This window comes from Vulpes lagopus, chromosome 19 (assembly GCF_018345385.1).
Source record: "Vulpes lagopus strain Blue_001 chromosome 19, ASM1834538v1, whole genome shotgun sequence".
NCBI classification, from domain to species: Eukaryota; Metazoa; Chordata; class Mammalia; order Carnivora; family Canidae; genus Vulpes; species Vulpes lagopus.
In genome coordinates this window covers 49,203,203-49,225,951 of record NC_054842.1, presented here as the reverse complement: position 1 = coordinate 49,225,951, position 22,749 = coordinate 49,203,203, and the positions used below count along the sequence as shown (strand labels likewise).

The window sequence follows — 22,749 nt, the reverse complement described above, 5'->3', positions numbered from 1 at the left end:
ATCACATCAGTTAGATTTTATGTGACCATTTACCCACAATCTATCACCACCCCCTTGTCCCAGGATGCCTCTAAACTATGTCTGCGCAGATTTGTTTTTTTTTTTTTTTTTGGTTTGATCTTTTTACTATAGTACACTGTCTGATAAAACATTTTTGTCTTCTATACTTTTATGAATACCATCAACATGGATTTTAACACTTTAGAGTATAGTAATATTACCAGGAATACTGTATTCATCCTTTGAAACATGAAACATGAACATTGAACATCTCTCTTACGCATGAAAATATGTATCTTCTTTCTGACCTAATTCTGGTCAAGGAGATATGAGAAAATGTTTTCATGCAACCATTTTTAGTAGGATATTTCTAACTGACATAGCAGTCAGTTGAATGAATCCATATCATTAAGATAAAAAAACTATTTTTTATCTTTTAGGATTCATTTATTCCTGATAGAATTTTATTTATTTTCTCAATAGAATTAATGTGTGCTTCCTTTCAAGCTACAGTTTATTCTTTATTTTGTTATAAAGACAGAAAGATTGGAAACATATGGAAATAAATTTGGATATATCATATCTGAGTTGAAATGTCATCATTATAGATAAGACAAGAGATTTTAGTTTCTATTAGACCAGAGAATAGAAAAACCTATTCAATAATCCCAAGAGTAACAACACACTTAAATTTAAAACTCTCACAAGATTTCTTGTAGACTGTGATGGTTGTGCTCATGGGCTCAGATAAAGTCAAAAAGTATGAGTTGAAAATATGAGAATACCAATTTCCATAAATGAAAAGGAAAGCAATTTAAACACAATGGTATATTCATTTTGGAAGTTTACATTATGGCCATAAGATTAATATAAAATAAAGATTGATGCTGAAACTTGATTATTTTTCATCAGAACGGTTCACCAATTGAAATGAGTGCCATTTGAATATGGCATTAGAATATATTGAAGGGTATTCAAAAAGATAAGATTTTGTTTTTCATTCTGTTCAGCTGTAAAGTTGGCTTTTGGGGCTTTCTGTCATTCCTTTAATTAAAATTGAGTTCTCTACTTCTCTAAATTGCCAACATGATAAAGTTAACAAAATCTATTTACTCACTAAATCGTGCAGTTTTAGAATTATAAGGAGCCTTACAGATTGTACATCCTCTGCTACCCAAAAAGTGCACCACATTTTTGTTCTGTGCAAAGGACATGGATCAGCAGCCTCGGCATCATCTGAGAGCTTTTACTAAGTGCAGAATCTCAGACCACCACAGACCTACTAAATCTGAACCTGCATTTGTACAGAACAAAAATTTTTTAACTTTAATGATGTCTAATTTATCAGTTTTCCTTTTTTGGATCATGCTTTTGGTATCAAGTCTAAGAACTCTTTGCTTAGCCTTAGATCTCTAAGATTTTCTCCTATGTGGTTTTTTTATTTTTATTATTTTTTAAATATTTTATTTATTCATGATAGACACAGAGAGAGGCAAAGGCAGGCAGAGGGAGAAGCAGGCTCCCTGCAGAGAGCATGATGCAGGAATAGTCCCCCAGGATCATGACCTGAGCCAAAGGCAGATGCTCAACCACCAAGCCACCTATGTTTTTAATAAAAGTTTTACATTTTACATTTAAGACTGTGATCCATTTTGAAGTAATTTTTGAGAAAAATATAAAACTTAGTTCTAGATGTTTTGTTTGCCTATGGGAGTCCAGTTGCTCCAACACTATTTGTTGAAAAGGCTATCTTTTTTTCAATTGTTTTTGCACATTTGTCTAAAAGCAGTTGGGCATATATGTGTGGGTTTTCTATTCTGGGTTCTCTCATTTATCTCTCCACCAACAGCACAGTCTGATTATCATAACTATATTGGAGTTAGGTAGGTTTCATTACTTCCACTGTATTCATTTTTTCCAAGTAGGTTTATTATTCTAGTTCATTTGCCTTTCCACACAAATTTTTTTAATAATCATGTCTATATCTGCAAAAAAAAATCTTGATGGGATTTTAATAGGAATTATATTAAACAATGTGGAAAGAACTGAGATCTTTACTTTGTTGAGTCTTCCTGTCCATGTATGCAATATGTCATCTCTCCATTTATTTAGATCTTTGGTTTCCTTTATGTAGTTTCCAGCATATAAGTAATTTTTCTTTCAGCATATAGGTTCTATTCGGGTCTTGTTAGATTAACACCTAAGTATTTCACTTTTTTGAGCCAGTAAATGGTATTGTATTTTTTATTTTGATGTCCATATGCTCATTGCTACCATATAGAAATATATATGATTTTGTAGGTTTAACTTGCAAGTAATCTTTTTCTTTTTTAAAGATTTTATTTATTTATTCATGAGAGACACACACACAGAGAGGCAGAGACATAGGCAGAGAGAGAAGCAGGCTCCATGCAGGGAGCCTGATGTGGGACTCAATCCAGGTCTCCAGGATCATGCCCTGGGCCAAAGGCAGGCGCTCAATCGCTGAGCCACCTGGGCGTCCCACTTGCAAGTAATCTTGATTAGCTCATTAGTTAGTTGTATGACTTTTTATGTTCTTTGAGAATTTCTAAATAGGCCAGTCATGGCGTCTGAAGTTTTAGTTCTTCCTTTCTGATCCACATCTGATTTCCTTTTCTTGACTATTGCACTGGTTAGAAGTTCCAGCACTCTGTTGAACAGGAGTGGTAAGAACTGACATCCTAATCTTGTTCATGATCTTAAGAGAAAAGAGTTTCTCACCATTAAGTAAAATGTTAGTTAGAGGTTTGTTTTGTTTTTTGGTTTTCTTTATCAAAGTGAGAAATTTACTCTCTATTCCTACGTTTATCAAGAATGGATGTTGAATTTTGTCAACTTGTTTTTCTATATCGATTGATATAAGCATGTGATTTTTTTTTCTTTAGCCTATTAATATAGTGGATCACATCAGCTTATTTCTGAATACTGAAATTAGCCTTGCAGTTCTGGAATAAACTCTTAACCATGGAATACAATTCTTCTTATTGACTGAGTTCCATTTGCTAATATTTGTTAAGGATATTTGCGAATATATTAATAAATAATATAGATCTGTAGTTTTTTTTTTTTTTTTTTTTTTTGTTCATACTCTCTGGTTTTAGTAACAAGGCAAAACTACCTTCCATCTTTTACTTTCAGGAAGATATTGTGTAGAATATATTAATTCTCTTTTAAATGTTTGACAGATTCCTCCAGTGAAACCATCTAGGCATGGTGATTTCTTTCTAAGAGTTTTAAAATTATGAGTTCAATTACCCTAATAATTATAGGGCTATTCAAATTATCTATGTCATACTGTGTGCATTATTATACTTTGTGTTTTATAAGGAATTAGTCCATTTATTCTAAGTTGTCAAATTTAAGTACGTAAAGTGGTCTGTAACATTTCCTTATCCTCTGCAGAGACTGTGGTGATGGCTCATTTCATTCCCAATATTGGTAATTTGTGTCTTCTTTTTTTCTTTGTCAGTGTTGCCAGAGGTTTGCCAATTTTACTGATCTGTTAAAAAAAAAAGCAGTTCTTTGCTTCACTGATCTTTCTCTATTGTTTTGTTTTTATTTCATTGATTTCTGCTCTCATCTTTAGGATTTCTTCTTTTATTCTTGCTTGGATTTTATTTTGCTCTTCTTTTCCTAGATTACTGAAGCAGGAGCTTACATTATTGACTTGAGACTGTTCCTCTTTTTTAATGTACGCATTCAGTCCTTAAATTTCCTTTTCAGCACTGTTTAGATGTATCCCCCAAATTTTGATATGTTGTTTTAATTTTCATTCAGTTAACGTTATTTTATTTCCCCTTAAGACTTTCTCTCTGACTGGTGGATTATTTAGAAGTGCCTTTACTTTCTAGAAGTTTGGAGATTTTTCCTGTTATCTTTCTATTAATTTCTATCTTGAATCCATTGTGGCTAGAGAGCACATTCTGTATAATTTTAATTCTTTTAAATGTATTGAGATTTATTTTATGTCCCAAAAACAATCTATCTTGGTATATGTTACATTGAAATAATCTGTATTCTGCTCTTATTGGGTAGTTTTCTATAAATAAAAGTTTTTCCTTCTATAAAATTTTCAACAAATATTGATTAGATCATGTTAGTTGATGGTATTTTTCCATATCCTTGCTGATCTTGTTTAGCTGTTCTATTAATTATTGAGAGAAGGGTAGTGAAATCTCTAGCTGCAACTGTGAACTTGACCGTCTCTCCTTTCAGTTCTATCAGTTTGCTTTATGAATTTGTAACTCTGTTATTTGGTGTATACACAGTTAGGTTTGCTGTATCTTCTTGGTAGACTTCTATTTTCATCACTATGTAATAATCCTCCCTGTGTCTAGTAATATTCTCTGCTCTGAAGTCTATTTTATCTGATATTAATATAGCCAATTCTGCTTTCCTTTGATTGATATTTGTGTGCTATATCTTTTTCCATCTTTCAACTTCCAGCCTGCCTGTAGCATTATATCTAGAGTGAGTTTTTCATAGACAGTGTGTAGTTGTCATGTTTTTAACCCACTCTCATAACCTCTGGCTTTTATTTAGCATCTTTAGACCATTAGGACAAAATACTGCAGAGGAATACGCTGCCTGATTAGGAGATGAAGACTGCAAAGGTATATTACCTTATGTACATCCTCCTGACCTCCTTATTGCAACTGCTGGTACTAGTCACTAGCACTAGAAATCTGAGAGACATCATGGGTTCCTGTCTTACTCACCTCCCAATAATACCTAATAGCTAATACTTATGAAGCACATTGTGTGAGGCACTCAGCTAATCATTTTACATTCATTAGCTCATTTATTCTTCATATTTTACAAATGAGAAACTGAGACTTAGAAAGGTAAGAATTATAATGACAGTGACTCAACTGAGTTCTATGATAGGTTTATGCAAATTTTGCCTCTGCAATTCCCCTGGAGCCCATCTCAAATTTGCCATTTCCACTACCAGTACTGAAACTCAGATTCCCTTTCCCTTTGCGCACAGTGGTTTTTAAAACCTGCTGACTGGTCTCCCTGACACCATGGTCCAATCTATCTTTCACAGGATCCAATCTATCTTTCCTCCAATCTATCTTTCACAGGATCCCCCATCATCTTCTTAGACTTTAAGTGGGATAGTAGAAAACATCTGGAGTCTGGGTTGAATTTAGATCACAGTTCAAAACTTAACATTGTATGTAACCTAAGAAAGTTGGTTAACCTTTCCACACCTCAATCTGCTTGTCTGCAAAATAATTTTTATCTCCCTTATAGATTGTTGTATTAAACTAGATTTCACATGTAAAGTGCCAAATGCACTGCCTGCACATAGTAGACTTCCATACATATTAATTTCTTTCCTTCCATAAGTGTGAAAACAAAAATCACATTTGCCCCTTGCCCATGGAATATAATCATAACTCATTATCCTGGTATACAGGGCTCCTTGCCCTGGGTCCAACTTCTGTTTCTAGTCTCATTTCCTTGTACTATATCATTCCCTCCAAATTCCATTTGCCTTTGGTCTTACTATTCCCTCATCCTGGAATTCATTTTTCTTACTTTCTGCCTACTGAAATTATCTTTTAGGACCTGTTTAGAAACTATTTTCTCAAGTACCTTCTCTAAATACTCTTTCACTTCTTGGTGTGAATCAGTTAATCATTCACAGGACATAGTGGGTTCTAACTGGGTTAGGAGAATGCAATATTATTCATATTTTATTACAAACATTATGACTTATAGTAGCAGAATGGCTAAGAGCGGAGTGTTTGAGATAATCTTGGATTGGGATTTGACTATGCCATTTACTGACTTATATCCCCATGGCTCAATTACACTATTTACAAAATTGGAATAATGAGTGTCTCTATTTTGTAAGGTTGATATGAAAATCAAGTAAGAAAATGTATATAAAATGCTTGGTAAGTAGTCTGACATATGGCTTGTGTTTAGTAGAATCAATAAATATTTGTTACGATGAATATAAATCCTAAATTTGTTATTCAGTTGTGAAACTTTAAATCATTAAAAAAAAAAGGAGGCTTAATTTACAGTTTGAAGATCTGTGAGGATTAAGTCAAACGTGTTAAATAACCTAGCACTTTCAATGATACATGGTGCCCTTTATAAAGGTCCTTATTTTCTTGCCCTCTTTAAAAGATTTTATTTATTTATTCATGAGAGACATAGAGAGGCAGAGACATAGGCAAAGGGAGAAGCAGACTCCCTGTGATGAGCCTGATGCGGAACTCAATCCCAGGACCCTGGGATCATGCCGAGCCAAAGGCAGACACTCAACCACTAAGCCACCCAGGTGCCCCTTACTTTCTTTTTCATGAGTAACTCATGTGTCCTCCTTATTCTGGTGTACTAAACATTTAAATGAAGCTGGCAAGATGACACAAGGAATATTTTAGAAGTCGAAAATATTGCAATCACACAGTTTTAAATAAAATTCCAGAAGTAAATTATTAAAACTCTAGTTTATTGTTTTCTCACAAAGTTCTCGTTCTCCCTCTTATTTTTGTTTTTAGTGTCTTTATCTCTTCTCCTTCAAACCATCTTAGATGGTCTGCTTGACTTAATTTTTCAATGTCTGTGCTTTTAGAAGCCTAAGACTCACCTAAATAATCTAAAGATCATCTATATTTTAATTTAGATTAAAATTGTTAGTCACTTGGATTACTCATGAGTTTGTGATAGGATTCTAGCTTCTAGGGCAGAAAACCCATGATCTACTCTTGGCTAAAGCAGACTTATTTTAAAGTGGCAACATGGTACATTGGAAAGAACACTTAACTGGGCATCAAGACATCTATCCTACTGTTACTTGTGTGACCCTGGGAAAGTGGCTTCATCTCTCTGGCTGTCAATTCTCCCTTTATAAAATGAGAAATTAGAACTCCGTGGTTTGGTAAGTGCTATGATTGTACGTGTTATAATATGTCTTTCTTAAATTGAGTGATTCAGATAACACAATACTTCACCTTGTTAGGAGAGAAATTTGGAGCAGCTTTTTTATATTATAATTTCACCCTGAACCCACTGAGGCTTATAGTAAAGAAATAAAAAGTTCAATATGCCCAAGGTCAGTAAGTCTGAATCAATTATCACAGCAGATTATTTGTGCTAATGTGTTTACATGGCACGCTCTCTCCTCCTGAAGCATTTGTGAGGTTTAGAGACTGCTTTTCATTTCCAAATAAAAAAGCTCCCAGCCACCTACGCTCAGGGGTACAGCAATAATGGATTATCATTATTCCTGACAGCATATGCTAATTCATAGACTTTTAAATGGAAAGAAAGTAGAGACTATGAAATGACTAGTTTTATGCTCTCTGAATCTTATCACTTTTTTAATCATGCAGTAAACATTCACCTATAATTCATCCCATAATGTTCTTTTATTTTTATAAAAAGGCTATGTTTAAAATCACCTTCTGATGCATCTGCAACTATTATCATTTATTATGTAGGGCTGTTAAAATATAAAAAAAATAAATTTTAAACACTAACACTTTTGAAAGATGATCTTATTTTTTTCTGCTTTAGTAAATTAAAATATGGAATCTAAAACAAGGTCAATGTTGCAGATTCATTCATTCATGCACATGTTTACTCATTCAACAAATATTTTTTGAGGGCCTACCACATCTCAGGCACTGGCATAGATGATAAAGAAAATAAAGACCCATAAGGAAATATTCCTTTCCCTGGAGGAGATTACATTCTGCTTGGATTTGGCAAAAATGCTACACAGTTCCAGTCTCCAGAAGAAAATGGGCAGTTGTAGAACTTTGCAAATGTTGCATTTCATAAGTATTTTTTTACCTGTTTGCATAAAGCACTGTATTAGTTTCCTAGAACTTCTGTAGCAAATAATTACTGCAAACTTAAGACAGTTTAAAACGACAGAAATCTATTGTCTCATATTTCTGGAGGCCAGAAGTCCAAAGTCAAGGTGTCAGCAGGGAGGATCGTTTCTTGGTTTATAATAGCATAGCTCTAAGTGCTGTCTCTTTCTTCACGTGGCCATCTTCCCTCTATGTGAGTCTATGTCCAAATTTCTCTTCTTAAAAGGATATCAGTCACTGGATGAGGGCCCACCCATATCCATTATGACCTCATTTTAGTTTGGTTATGTTTGAAAATACTCTATTTCCAAATAACACTATATTCACAAGGTATAGGTGGATATAAATTTGGATGAGGACACACTAGTCAACCCAGTTCAAAGATAAAGATAAGTTAAACCAATAATAACAGGGTTTTTAAAAAATCTCCTCACAATTAATGTTAAATTTCACTTAAGATTTAATGCTTTTTACTTTTAGTCTCATTTTGAAATTATTCTTGAACTTTTTGAATGGCTTACAAATCTGTGGATGACATTGCAGTTTGTGATTCAAATTATATATGTTTTTTCTGAAGTGGGATTCTTTATTTGAACTCAATGTTTGCATTGAAAGATTGTTGGACTCAAATGTTTATACTAGTTTTCACAGTAAAATTAGTGAAGAGAATCTGACTCATGACAGACCCTACTCACTTTATTTTGTCTTCTTAGGACCAGATGATTGATCCTTTTCATTTCTGATATTCTAAAATGTTTAATTTTCTTGTCAAAAGCACCATTCGCTACTCTTTTAAAAAAATGGGGGAAATGGGGGATAGAAAATAAACTATACCCCAGTTGGGACTCTCATTCTAATCAATCAACCATCAGAGTAAAATTTTGTGACAGTGCTCTGCACGCACCTTGTGTCCTCTCTCCTACCCTAAAAATAGCATAAACCCCAAATGCAGCAGAAACAAACCTCCAATATAGCACAAACCCCAAATACTGCACAAACTCCAAACTGACTACCAAAGTGAACTCTGAGCTATCATCATAGACAGCACCCACTCAGTAGCCTACCCCACATCCTGGATGCCCTTCTAGTAATATTTTGCACTCTCTGCCTCCTCTTTTACCTAATAGACTTCCATAAGCAAAGTCATCATCATCATCATTAAACAATTTAGATATATAAAACATAAAAGTTGAAGTCCTCCCCCCCCGCCCACTTCCAGGGGAAACAACTGTTTGGGATGTAGCCTTTCAGATATTTCCTGTGCCTAGAATATATGTGTGTGCTGTGTGTCTGTATCTTTTATTCCTGCACAGGTATCACTTGCTGAGTTGCTTTCTGGTAGGTGTTTTTCGTACGAGAAAATTAGATCATACTTTACATATTGTTTTGCAACTTAAAGTTGCTATTATCACTCCAAATGTATCGAAATTATTTTACCCAGGCAAGACTTACAGCTTTATCTCATTCTTTCAAGACAGTTTTCCAATACATTTAGGTTATTTCTATTTGGGGACTTATAACAGTGGTGAAATAAACAATACTATGTGTTGATATTTGGTGGTGGGACTGACTCACAGAAATAGGATTGCTGGTAAGTATATGTAGTTTTATTTTATAATCAACTACAATCAAAATGTACTCTAAAGATGGCATTCTATCCTTTTATTTCTTCCTTTCTCCCCGCCCCCTTTCTCTTTGTGGAGGGCAATCTGAGATGCTAAAAATGAACCATTGTTTTACTTACATTTTTTTGATTATTGGTGAAATTGAGTATCTTTTCACATGTTTATTCTCCACTTGTATTTCTTCCTTCAATTGCTTTGCCCACTTCCTTTTTTTTCTTTTGGGATGTTTATCTCATTGATTCGGAGAAACTCTTTATAACTATAAAACTTTGTCTTATGTTTGCTGCAAATATTTTCTCCTAGGATGCCATTTGTTTTTTTACCTTTGCTTTCAGCATCAATTTCTACACAGACATTTTCAACTTTTCTGCAATAAAATCTGTCCCTTTTATTTTGTCATTTCTGATTTTCATTCCAGATTTTTTTTTTTTAATTTTTATTTATTTATGATAGTCACACAGAGAGAGAGAGGCAGAGACATAGGCAGAGGGAGAAGCGGCTCCATGCACTGGGAGCCCGACGTGGGATTCGATCCCGGAGACTCCCGGGTCTCCAGGATCGTGCCCTGGGCCAAAGGCAGGCGCCAAACCGCTGCGCCACCCAGGGATCCCTCATTCCAGATTTGTAAAGGTCTTCCTCAAACAGCATTTAAAAGGCATTATTAAGACTCAAGGAATTACTTTTGCTTATAACATGAAAAGGAATCTAATTTAATTTTATAATGGAAAGCCAATTGATTCTATTTTGAAATGCCATCTTTGTGATATACTATATTTTGTTTCTTGGCTGCTTAATTTATCGTATTTTGCCATTATCAACCTGTATTAGTTACTGTAGCTCCATATTATGTTTGTAAATCTACCTTATTAGTCTGTTTCCAAAATTTCTTGGTTATACATAAACATTGATTCTTGCAGATAAATCTTAGGAGGAACTTGCATGTGCCAAGTAAAATTTCATTGATATTCTATTAAGTTTTTTTTATTAAAATTGTACTAAATTGATGAAATAAAATTGCCATATTTACAATAGAGTTTTCCCATGTGGAAACATCGTCTCCTATTTATTCAGTTCTTTCATTATAGTGTTTTTTCATATTGCTCTCACACATTTCTATAGTTTTATTACTATTTTGAATGGGACCTTTTTAAAATATATTTTTAATTGGTAACTGCTATTGATGTCTTAACATTTACCCACAATTTAGCAACCTTACTAAATTTCCAAATTAGTTCTTTTTTAGAGTCTCTTCTTCAGAATTTCTAAGTAAACATTTTCACATGAAAATTGTGATAATTGCATCTCTTCCTGCTCAATATTTATGTTTCATATTCCTTTTCCTTGACTGTTATCTAGCTAAGAACAATGCTAAATAGTAGGACTGATTTCAAGTATTTCTTTTCATCTATAAAAACTGAGCCCTGTCCAGGTCTCCTTTTCCCTCAGTCCACCTTGATTACGTGCTCTTATTCCATATTCTTAAAATTCTCCAGCCTGGGTCTTTGGTAGCATGAGTCACATGGAAATGCAATTGTTTACGAGCTTGGTATTTGTGTATTCTATGAACTCTTAAGATATGACAGCCTCTTCATTCCTTGCTATAGACCCATCAGCTAACCCAATCTTAATACATAATAGTGGTTCAGTTAGTCTGTTTTTTTTTTTTGGTTTTTTTTTTTTGCTACTTACCTCTCTCCATTTTAGCCTTCCTTCCATATTGTAAGACAGTTGGAAATTGTTTATTTTACTCAAATTGTTACATGTCTTCCTGAATCTCTATCCCTTTTACTTCTCCCTTCATTCAAGGTCTCATTTTCCCTCACCTGGAGGAATGTTTCTCTAACTTAAATAACATACAGGTCTCTCTGAAAGAAAAAAATAAATCCATGAATCTTGCTGTCCAATCAAATTTTTATGATTTTGTTTAAGGACATATAAATAATATGCAGTAAAACTCTTTACATTTACAGTCCTTATAAACATCTAAAAGCAAAATAAATTTATACATGAAATACTTTCATAACCAGTAACATTAAAATTACCAAATTGGCTTAAAGTGACAGTACCATTTTGCTGAAATTAACATGTCAATTTTGGATTAAAAGTGTAAAGATGTATGCTCACATCTGCTTCTGTACAATCTGTCTCTGTGTTTTTACTTGTGTGACTCTCAAATGAAGACTATCCCTTTGAATAAGAATGTTTCACAGTTGGGGATCCCTGGGTGGCTCAGCGGTTTAGCACCTGCCTTTGGCCCAGGGTGCAATCCTGGGGTCTCAGGATCGAGTCCCATGTTGGGCTCCCGGCATGGAGCCTGCTTCTCCCTCCTCCTGTGTCTCTGTGCCTCTCTCTCTCTATGTCTATCATAAATAAATAAATAAATCTCTAAAAAAAAAAAAAAGAATGTTTCACAGTGTAATTTGTTTTTAAAGATTTATTTGAGAGAGAGCAAGCCCCCATGAGTGTGCGAGTGGTGGGAGGAAGAGAAGGTGGGAAACTGCAAGCAGACTCCCTGCTAAGCATGAAGCCCAACGTGGGGCTCAATCTCACCACCCACCCATGAGATCATGACACTTAACCAACTGAGCCACCCGGGCACCCGTCACAGTGTAGTTTTGATAACACAAGACTTTGTGTACTATTTTCAAATAACAGACTTCGTACTTAGCTAAACTCTGGCACTATGCAATTCTCGAATGTCATTAATGTCATTTAATAACTCAGTAAAGCTTGTTTGTTCATTTAAGTAAAGATAGCATGAGAGAATTACTGAAATCACATTATGTGGATGTATGATATCAGATACAAAAAATTCTTTATCACATCTGCTTTTATATTAACTGCTCATCAGTGATGCACAATAATATACAGATAAAGATACGGTCATACTATTGATGCTCTAGTGAAGGTTCTTTGAAGACAGACATGCCAATACTGCTAAACACTGTCTGAGGACTCAGTTTCTCATCCCATTTTTCTTTTTTAAACTAGTGTACTCCATAGGACTTTGTTTATATAGTGTACTATGTCGAAGAGAAAACAATTTTTTAAGCACTGAGATGGGGCCTTGTTTTCTTCTTGCAATAAAGTATAATGTAAGGAAATTGAGTTTTCATATTACTAGCTCTCAGAATGAAGAAGGAAGTATTTATAATTCACATCATTAAATGACAAATTTTCTGATTAAATAACATTTCAGGGCAGCCCTGGTGGCACAGTGGTTTAGCGCCGCCTGCAGCCTGGGGTGTGATCCTGGGGGACCCTGGATCGAGTCCCACATCAGGCTCCCTGCATGGATCCTGCTTCTCCCTCTGCCTGTTACTCTGCCCCTCTCTCTCTGTGTGTGTCTCTATGAATAAATAAATAAAATCTTTAAAAAAAATAACATTTCAGTCCATTTTTATTTTTATTTCAGGCCATAGAAAAAGCAAATTTCTGTCTTTGATAAAAATTGTTCTCAGGATAGGAAGTTTTTAATTTCTTCTTGTTTTAATTTCTTTTTAATTGTTCTCAGGATAGGAAGTTTTTAATTTCTTCTTCTCATGACTTACCACTCAGAAAGCAAAGCTTTTGAAACTGTAAATCTTTTCTTAATTATTTTTTTCATTTGTTTAGTAATAAACTTATTTTTATTGGTGTTGAATTTGCCAACATACAGAATAACACCCAGTGCTCATCCTGTCAACTGCCCCCCTCAGTGCCCGTCACCCATTCACCCCCACCCCCCCGCCCTCCTCCCCTTCCACTACCCCTAGTTTGTTTACCAGAGTTAGGAGTCTTTATGTTCCGTCTCCCTTTCGGGTATTTCCTACCCATTTCTTCTCCCTTCCCTTCTATTCCCTTTCACTATTTTTTATATTCCCCAATATAAAATGGATTTTATATGAATGAGACCATATAATGTTTGTCCTTTTCTGATTGACTTACTTCACTCAGCATAATACCCTCCGGTTCCATCCACGTTGAAGCAAATGGTGGGTATTTGTCGTTTCTTTTTTTTTTTTTTTTGTATTTGTCGTTTCTAATGGCTGAGGAATATTCATTGTATACATAGACCACATCTTCTTTATCTATTCATCTTTCTATGGACACCGAAGCTCCTTCCACAGTTTGGCTATTGTGGACATTGCTGCTAGAAACATCTGGGAGCAGGTGTCCCAGCGTTTCATTGCATCTGTATCTTTGGGGTAAATCCCCAGCAGTGCAATTGCTGGGTCATAGGGCAGGTCTATTTTTAACTCTTTGAGGAGCCTCCACACAGTTTTCCAGAGTGGCTGCACCAGTTCACATTCCCACCAACAGTGTGAGAGGGTTCCCTTTTCTCCGCATCCTCTCCAACATTTGTGGTTTCCTGCCTTGTTAACTTTCCCCATTCTCACTGGTGTGAGGTGGTATCTCATTGTGGTTTTGATTTGTATTTCCCTGATGGCAAGTGATGCGGAGCATTTTCTCATGTGCGTGTTGGCCATGTCTAGGTCTTCCTCTGTGAGATTTCTCTTCATGTCTTTTGCCCATTTCATGACTGGATTATTTGTTTCTTTGGTGTTGAGTTTAATAAGTTCTTTATAGGGATCCCTGGGTGGCGCAGCGGTTTGGCGCTGGCCTTTGGCCCAGGGCGCGATCCTGGAGACCCGGGATCGAATCCCACATCAGGTTCCCGGTGCATGGAGCCTGCCTTCTCCCTCTGCCTGTGTCTCTGCCTCTCTCTCTCTCTGTGACTATCATAAATAAATAAAAATTAAAAAAAAATAAGTTCTTTATAGATCTTGGAAACTAGCCCTGTATCTGATATGTCATTTGCAAATATCTTCTCCCATTCTGTAGGTTGTCTTTTAGTTTTGTTGACTGTATCCTTTCCTGTGCAAAAGCTTCTTATCTTGATGAAGTCCCAATAGTTCATTTTTGCTTTTGTTTCTTTTGCCTTCGTGGATGTATCTTGCAAGAAGTTACCGTGGCTGAGTTCAAAAAGGGTGTTGCCTGTGTTCTCCTCTAGGATTTTGATGGAATCTTGTCTCACACTTAGATCTTTCATCCATTTTGAGTTTATCTTTGTGTATGGTGAAAGAGAGTGGTCTAGTTTCATTCTTCTGCATGTGGATGTCCAATTTTCCCAGCACCATTTATTGAAGAGACTGTCTTTCTTCCAATGGATAGTCTTTCATCCTTTATCGAATATTAGTTGACCATAAAGTTCAGGGTCCACTTCTGGGTTCTCTATTCTGTTCCATTGATCTATGTGTCTGTTTTTGTGCCAGTACCACACTGTCTTGATGACCACAGCTTTGTAGTACAACCTGAAATCTGGCATCGTGATGCCCCCAGCTATGGTTTCTTTTTTAAAATTCCCCTGGCTATTCGGGGTCTTTTCTGATTCCTCTTTTCTTAATTCTTAAGATCAATTTCAAATGCCATCCAGGTATGAAATCTCTTTACCAAAAGTGGTCAATCCTTGGATTCCATAGAGCTTGGTTCCTATCTCTACTAAAATAGTTGGAACTAAAATTTTATTTTCTTTGTCACCCAATTATATCTATAAGGTCTTTGAAGGAAGAGATAGGACATCTGTGTACCCAATGAAAGTTCAGAATCTTATACGCACTGTACTCTCCCCTTATCCATAGGGGATACATTCCAAGACCCAAAATGGATGTCTGAAACCCTTGTTAGTACCAAACCCAAAATCTATTATGCTTTTTTTCTATACAAACATACCTATGCTAAAGTTTAATTTATAAATTAGGCACAGTAAGAGATGAACAGAAATAACTAATAATAAAATGGAACAATTAAAACAGTATATAAAAGTTATGGGAATGTGTTCTCTTTCTCAAACTATCTTATTGCACTGTATTTATTCCCTTCTTCTTGTGATGAGATGATAAAATACCTACATGATGAGATGAAAGTGAGGTGAATGACACAAGCACTGTGACATAGTGTTGTGCTACTACTGACCTTCTGCAGATGGAGGATCGTCTGCTTTCAGATCACACTGAAATTGTGAGAAGTGAAACTGTGGCTAGGGAGGACTACTATAACACTCAGCGAATGTTTAATGAATGGATAAATTAAAAAATAAATAAATGAAGGCCATTTCCCCTTTGCTGAAAGTTGCTACCACTCAAACAATGCTTTGGTATAGTAATGAACCCAAGTATTGTCCCTATTTCCCTGCTTCAGTCACACATGGAAGTTGATGAAGTTCTTTGCCTCAGCAGAAGGGTAAGCTGAACTTTATAATGTAAGTGTTCAAAGTTTTCAACCCTTTATGGTACAAAGCCCTAAAATTAGTTTCCCAGGAACCTTTATGGATAAAGAGGATTCAAGATCTCTCCATAGAGAATAACTGCAAAAGACTGGTAACATGTCTCATATACCCTAGACTGTATTTTTCATTGTCCTTAAATTCAAAGAATTGGCATGAAGGCACCTAAATGAATCTTATGATACATCCTCCCTTAAAAATTTCTTTTAGTAGAAGAGAAGTCCTGGGCTTCTTCCAGCCACACTTAGGTCCATTTACAGAATGCCCATGGCAAATAAGGTGACCAACTATCCTGGTTTTTCTAGAACTAAGAGGTTTCCTGAGATGCAAAAATTTCAGTGCTAAAGCTGGCATAGTTACAGGCAAACAGGAAGGTTGATCATCCTAAATTGGCAAAATATGATGAGCCCTCATGCCAATTCCCCTGTAAAGACACATTTAAGCCAATTTAGTTAGTAACTCAGCTTTTTAGGTAGTCAGCACATGTATAAAAAGTGTCTATTGACCATCTTTCTACCCTTTCTTTTTCCAGACTAAAACATTTCTTTAGTTAGGGATTGCAAACCTTACTGTGCAGCAGGATCACTTGGAGGGCTTGTTAAAATAGATCACTGGAACTCATCCCCGAAGTTTCTAATTCAGTAGATCTGGAATTGGGCTAAAAAATCTGCATTTCTTACAATTTGTAAGGTAATGCTGATGACACCAATCTGGGAATCTAGCTTTCAGAACATTGTTCTAGGAGTTTGGTATCTTCTGAGACTAACGTAATTGAAAAAGAAAACAAGTTAACTGAAGTAAGAAGGCATGAATCAATAATATAAAATACTGGCTATTATAGGATTTAGTCTGTTTTCTTTCATTTCTTAAGTACTTATCCATGGTGAATACAGATTTTTAAAAATCTTAACGTGTGAAGTCTTAAATATAATATAGAAGGTTCTAACCTTAAGAATGTTTTTTGCAGAGATGTGAGGAAGTTCTCTATTATTGGATTTACTTTAGTGACTGTGATTTCTCTGTGAAAAAGCAAGCACGGTGTAGCACAGTTTAGCACAGTCCTGGGACATCTGGTTCCTCTTCTGTATGCTCAAACCTAACAACTGAAATATACTTCATACTTAATTTGAATCACAGTTTCACAATTATTATTCTCTCTGACATACTAAGCAGGAAGAAAGTGCATTTTGATAACAATCTGCATTTCTTTCAACCTATGCAAACTTTTTAATATAACAAAAACATAAAAGCAATTCCAGATTATAAATATGCATTCAATTTTTTGCCCACATTCTGCCTTTGGAAACATCTACTGCTGCGCCTGTCAATACCCAAATTTGCCTTAAACTACAAGAATATGTCCTCTGTTTTCAAAAAATAGGTTCCTGAATGTCTTCACTTAGATGTTATATTTGACCTAGGAGAAACTGAACTATAGGATTTTGATGGAAGAATTTAAATCCCATTGATAAAGGTTTCTAGGGAAATGCATCCAAAATGGAAAAACTTTACCACAGTGATGAATAAAATGAATTTCCAAATGGCCTAATTTCAGAAACCAGTTTTCAATAATAACAATTTGTTTTTGTCCCCAGCGTTCTGGTGGTGCCCTGGCCATTCCCTTGTGCGCATTCCAGGGGACCGTGTCTCTCCAAGCGCCTACAGGGAAAACCCTATCTCTTTCTACCTATGAGGTAAGTGCAGAAGGACAAAAAATAACCCCAGCCTCCAAGAAAATAGAAGTCTATCGATCCAAAAGTGTTGGCCATGAACCAAACTCAGAAGACACTCCCTCCACATTTGCGGACACCAGCGTGAAAATACACTTGGAAGTTCTCGAAATTTGTGATAATGAAGAAGCCTTGGACACTGTGTCAATCATTAGCAACATCAGCCAGTCCTCGACACAGGTCAGATCTCCATCCTTACGCTACTCACGGAAAGAAAACAGATTTGTTTCCTGTGATTTAGGGGAAACAGCTTCATACTCTCTCTTTTTACCCACGAGTAATCCTGACGGTGATATCAACATCTCCATTCCGGACACTGTTGAAGCACACAGGCAAAACAGTAAACGGCAGCATCAAGAGAAGGATGGTTACCAGGAGGAAATCCAGTTATTAAATAAAGCTTACAGAAAAAGAGAGGAAGAAAGCAAGGGTAACCAGTGATCATTTGGTCTAATAAAGGCAAGAAGGCAGTCTGTGAGTTCAAACTGCTCAACTAAACATTTTTGTTCTGAGGCTATTTGATTTCCTTTATTTCTTGTTGGTTTACATAAGCATTGCAGATTTTGTAGTTAATTGTTTTTAGGCTAAGCAGCTGGAACTTGTGTACACACTTAAGTGCTTTTGATGTATTATCTGTAGATCACACACTGTGGTAATTTAAAGATTTGTTTCTTATCCGATTCCTAAAGCTGTTTTCTAGATTAAATATCAGCCTCATTTACTAAAGTTTTTGCCTTCTGGTCATCCTCAGAGTAAACAGAAAATTGCAAAAATTCAGTGAATATACTGTTCACATGCTCATGTTTCAACACATAATGCTGGCCTTTACTGCAAGGGGTAAGAAGATATTTTGGGAATGGAAGAAATGTAGCAAAACTCTGAGTTTATTTAAAGAGACTTGCCTACACGTGCCTAGCAAAACAAGCTTATTACAGTTACTGCTTTAGCTTTACACTCATGTCTAGGAAATATATTCTCATGTAAAATGGCAGACTAGCTTCCAACTTTGAAACATGCATGCCTGTAGTCTGTAAATAATTGTTTCCTTCATTTCTATAAAGTACAAATTGCTTACTAAATGTTTTTCTTTCTTTCACTCTTAAATGTATTTTCCTTTCATCTTTTCATTATGTCAAGACTGCCCTTGACACAAAACTGTGTGTTACAAGTGGAATTAGTAGTCCATCACTCAAACATTACTGGAAAAAGGTTGTAAATGTACACATTCTCATTTCTAGAATTGTTTTATGTAAGTGGAAATTTGGGAAAAACACTGCCAGATTAAGTTCTGTGAGGTATACTCAGCTAGATTAACAAACTGCTGGGTAAAGCAGAGGAAAATCCACTAATTAAAAAAATAAAAGTGTGTTTCTAAAGCTGCAGATTTGGCAAATTTTCTCGGCCATTCTTGAAGTACAGAAAATTTTAGTACAAATATTGTTCTAACTTTAGGTGCTTTTGAGTTTTTTTTTCTCAAAGATATGTATATCTCAAGCAAATTCAATATATTTTATTAAATGAGTGTAAGGTATACATTTCAAGACTAATTTTAAAAGTAGTTATGCAATGTTTGCAAATGTTATATTGCAAAAAACAGGAATCACCTTATCAGAATATTAGTAATGTATATTTCAAAAATTACAAATTGATTTTACTTCAAAATGCTTTATTCTGATCTTCCTTTAAACATACATTAAATGCATTACTGAAATATTTATTTTCCAAGGTTATTGAGTTGACATTTTACATGGTATCTGATTTTGTGTACTGCCACACCTCACTCACATATCTTATTTACTATTTACAGATGGGGTTATTATTTTTTTAATAATTTACTTTGGTTTCTATTTTATTATACCGAGTCAGAATTCTAAATTACTTGACATGAACTTTCAGAATGTTTCATCTTCAGAAGACTTTTTTTTTTTTTGCCAAAAAGAACTTATTTTCAAAGTAATTATCTCAATGGACTTTATCTCTCATTTAATCTCTCAATAGCTCATCTTCTAAATTTCAGAAGCAAAGGTAATGCCATTAGTAAAGTCTGTAAAGCAAGACTCAAATAATGCATAACATATAAGTTCAAATTCAAATATATTATCATGACAAATGTATTTAAAAAGACTTTTTATATCCTTAAAATTGAGGGCTACTTTACTTTATTTTTTTTAAGATTTATTTATTTAGTTTAGAAAGAGAGAGAGAGACTCGGGCCGGCGGGGAACAGCAGAGGGAGAGAGAGAGAATCCTGAAGCAGACTCCCACTGAGCACAGAACCCAACTCTGCTCTAAGCTGGGCTTGATCCCAGAACCCTAAAATCATGAGTTGAAATCAAGAGTCAGCTGCTTAACTGACTGAGCCACTTAGATGCCCCATAATGGAGGGCTATATTACCATAATGACAGATGGCTAGACAAATCAAATATTATAGATTAATAGCATTGAATGCCTGTTATAAAGTTGAAAAAAAGTAAAGATAAAAGTTGGATATTCTAATAGTGCTTTGATATATTAAATTAGGTGTAATTTAGTTTTACAAAAGAGAAAGGTGATTTTTGTTGCCTTAAAGTACAGTTTTTGGCAGCAAGGAAATTAGAAACAGAATCATAATAAAAGTGAAGAAAATAATAAAGATTTAAACAGAAACAAATCCTTTATAATTGGTACAGCTCTTCAGTGCATAGGAGAGGATGATGGAAATCAAGATCTAAAGAGCACAAGAACTCAACTGGAAGACAGTAATACTCCCTTTCCCTCTTATGCATTATTTTCTTTTCATTGGACTTGGGCCTATGCTGAGAGAACTGGAAAAAAAAAAACAAAAAACAAAAAACAAAAAACTAGGATTTTCCATTTAAGTGCCCTTGGCTATTAACTATACACTGGATACACTTAAAAGTTTTGCTGTATTACGGGTACCTGAATGGTCCAGTCAGTTAAGTGTCTGCCTTCAGCTCAGGTCATGATCTCAAGGTTCTGGGATTGAGCCCCATGTGGTCATTGTGTCATCATCATCGTCATCCAATCCAATTGCAGTTGAAGCTATAAGAAAAATCTACAGGGGCTACGACTAAGCATGAATGGCTCCTCTCAATCCTTGTTAAGAAAGAGTAAGGGTATGTAAGCTACATCAGTATAAAGTCTACTTACTATTTAAAGTGATTATGATTGTTAAAATGTGTTTCTGGTATAGGAAATACCTTTATAGATATCCTATGCTATATTTAAATACCTTACCCTGTTAGGCTTTATGAGTAATACTATACTCCGTATAATTTATTTTCTCTATAAACTAATGAATCTGAAGACAAAAACTATTATCTAATAAAAATATCACCATCTGGTGGTGACTTCTACAAACTGAAAAGACATAATACCTAAGACTCCCAGTTAATATAAACATGTATATAATCTCAAAAAATTGTGATTGGCAGAGGCAACCATTTTGAAATCCACAGCATTATTCAGAATATAAAAACCATTTGGTTATACATTATTTGGAAGCTTTTCTCAACACAGTTCTTTAATATTGGATTTTATCAGATTTTCTCTTAATTTCTCATTCTATTCAGTTACTTTCATTCACTTATTCATTGTAACATTTAATGAAAGCCTACTATATGCTAGAAATTGTTCCAGGTACTTAGGATTATGGATGTGAACAAAAACAAAACACACACACAAATATACATTATATTTGTATAATGTACATACATAATGAGTTTGAGCCAAGTGCAAATTTAGAGAATACTATCCATACAAGACTTCCTTCACTTTTTTTTAAAGATTTTATTTATTTGTTTATGAGAGAATGAGAGACATAGAGAGAGAGGCAGAGACACAGGCAGAGGGAGAAGCAAGCTCCCTGTGGGGAGCCCGATGCGGGACTCCATCCCAGGACCCCAGGATCATGACCCGAGCCTAAGGCAGATGCTCAACCACTGAGCCATGCAGTGCCCTGACTTCCTTCACTTCTGACACTGATTACAAGTTTGGGATATCCCCAAAACCATGATCAGTTTCAATAATTCACTAGAAGGACCCACAAAAGTCACAGAAATCTGTATTCTTAGTTACAGTGCATTACAGGGAAAGGATACAGATTAAAATCAGCCAAGAGAAGAAGCACATACAACAGAGTCCAGAAAAAGTCTATACATGTGGAGCTTCTGTTGTCTGCTCCCCATGAAGTCTTAGACAGCATTACTTTCCCAGCCATCAGTGTAAGACAGCATACAGGGAATATTGCCAAGAAGAAAAGCTCATTTGAAACTTGGTGTCTTTACTGGGGCTCCATCATGGTAGGAGCAGAGGCAAGCAATGGTTGACCGCTCACCTGACTGATTTCCAGCTCCTCAAGAAGTCAAGCTCTTTAGGAATGATGCAAAGTCCCACCTGAAATCACACGTTACTATTTAGCTGACCCACCACGCCAAAGTCACTTGTATAAAGCGTGATGTTCCAACCTCCTCAAAGGGGAGAGACCTCTCTTTGGATGGGGTTAAGTTCCACACTACACATCTGCATACCATACATGTGTACTTGTATATGTCTCAGGTAATGCTAAATGTATTGACAGAAAATAGGTACCAGAGGTAATAAAAATGGTAAGAAAAATAAAAATAACAGGACAATGATGGAAGGAGTGCTTTTTCAAATACTTCAGCTAGGAAAGGCTTCACTGATAAGGCAATATTTCATCAGTCAAATACAGTGATGAAACATATTATGTGTTTAGGGAAATCATAGTTCTAGCAAAGGGAACATCAAGTTTCCAGAAGTGAGAGTATGCCTTTTGTATTTTGTCAAACCACTGAGGAGGTCAATGTAAATGCAAATGAGTAAGAAAGACAAATAGTGATTGGAAATAAAACCAGATAAGGGCAGGGAGGGACAGTTCATTAGGGCCTTGCAGACCAGGTACCTGCGGACTTTGAATCTTATTCTAAATGAGGTGGGAAGTGATTGGAGGGTTCTGAGCAAAGGAGTGACATATTTGAATACAAAACTACTGTCTTTAGTTGTCAAGGAGAAAAGACTATACAAGTAGAAACATAATTACAGAAGAAATAGGAGGCAATATTTTAGTAGTTTGGGTTGAGATATTTGCTAGGATTAGGGTTTAGCAGTAGAGATGGTGATGGTATTGTATTCTGAGTCAATAAATAGGAAGGATTTCCTTGGTAAATAAATAAATTATAAAACTTCTTATATGTTTTTCTATGGAGCCTGTAGCTTGAGAGAAAAAAAAATTACCTCTGGCGTC

The 22,749-nt window shown here is 35.3% G+C and overlaps 1 protein-coding gene across 1 annotated transcript in view; it reads left to right on the top strand.

The window, feature by feature from the left end:
• The window catches only part of GPR149 (G protein-coupled receptor 149), a 64,907-nt gene extending 46,090 nt beyond the window's left edge, over window positions 1–18,817 (top strand). Inside the window, exon 4 of the mRNA XM_041734479.1 lies at window positions 17,348–18,817. Coding sequence (XP_041590413.1) covers window positions 17,348–17,923 — 576 coding nt within the window. The 3' untranslated portion in view covers window positions 17,924–18,817. The remainder of the gene's footprint in view (window positions 1–17,347) is intronic.
• Window positions 18,818–22,749: the final 3,932 nt, after the last annotated feature.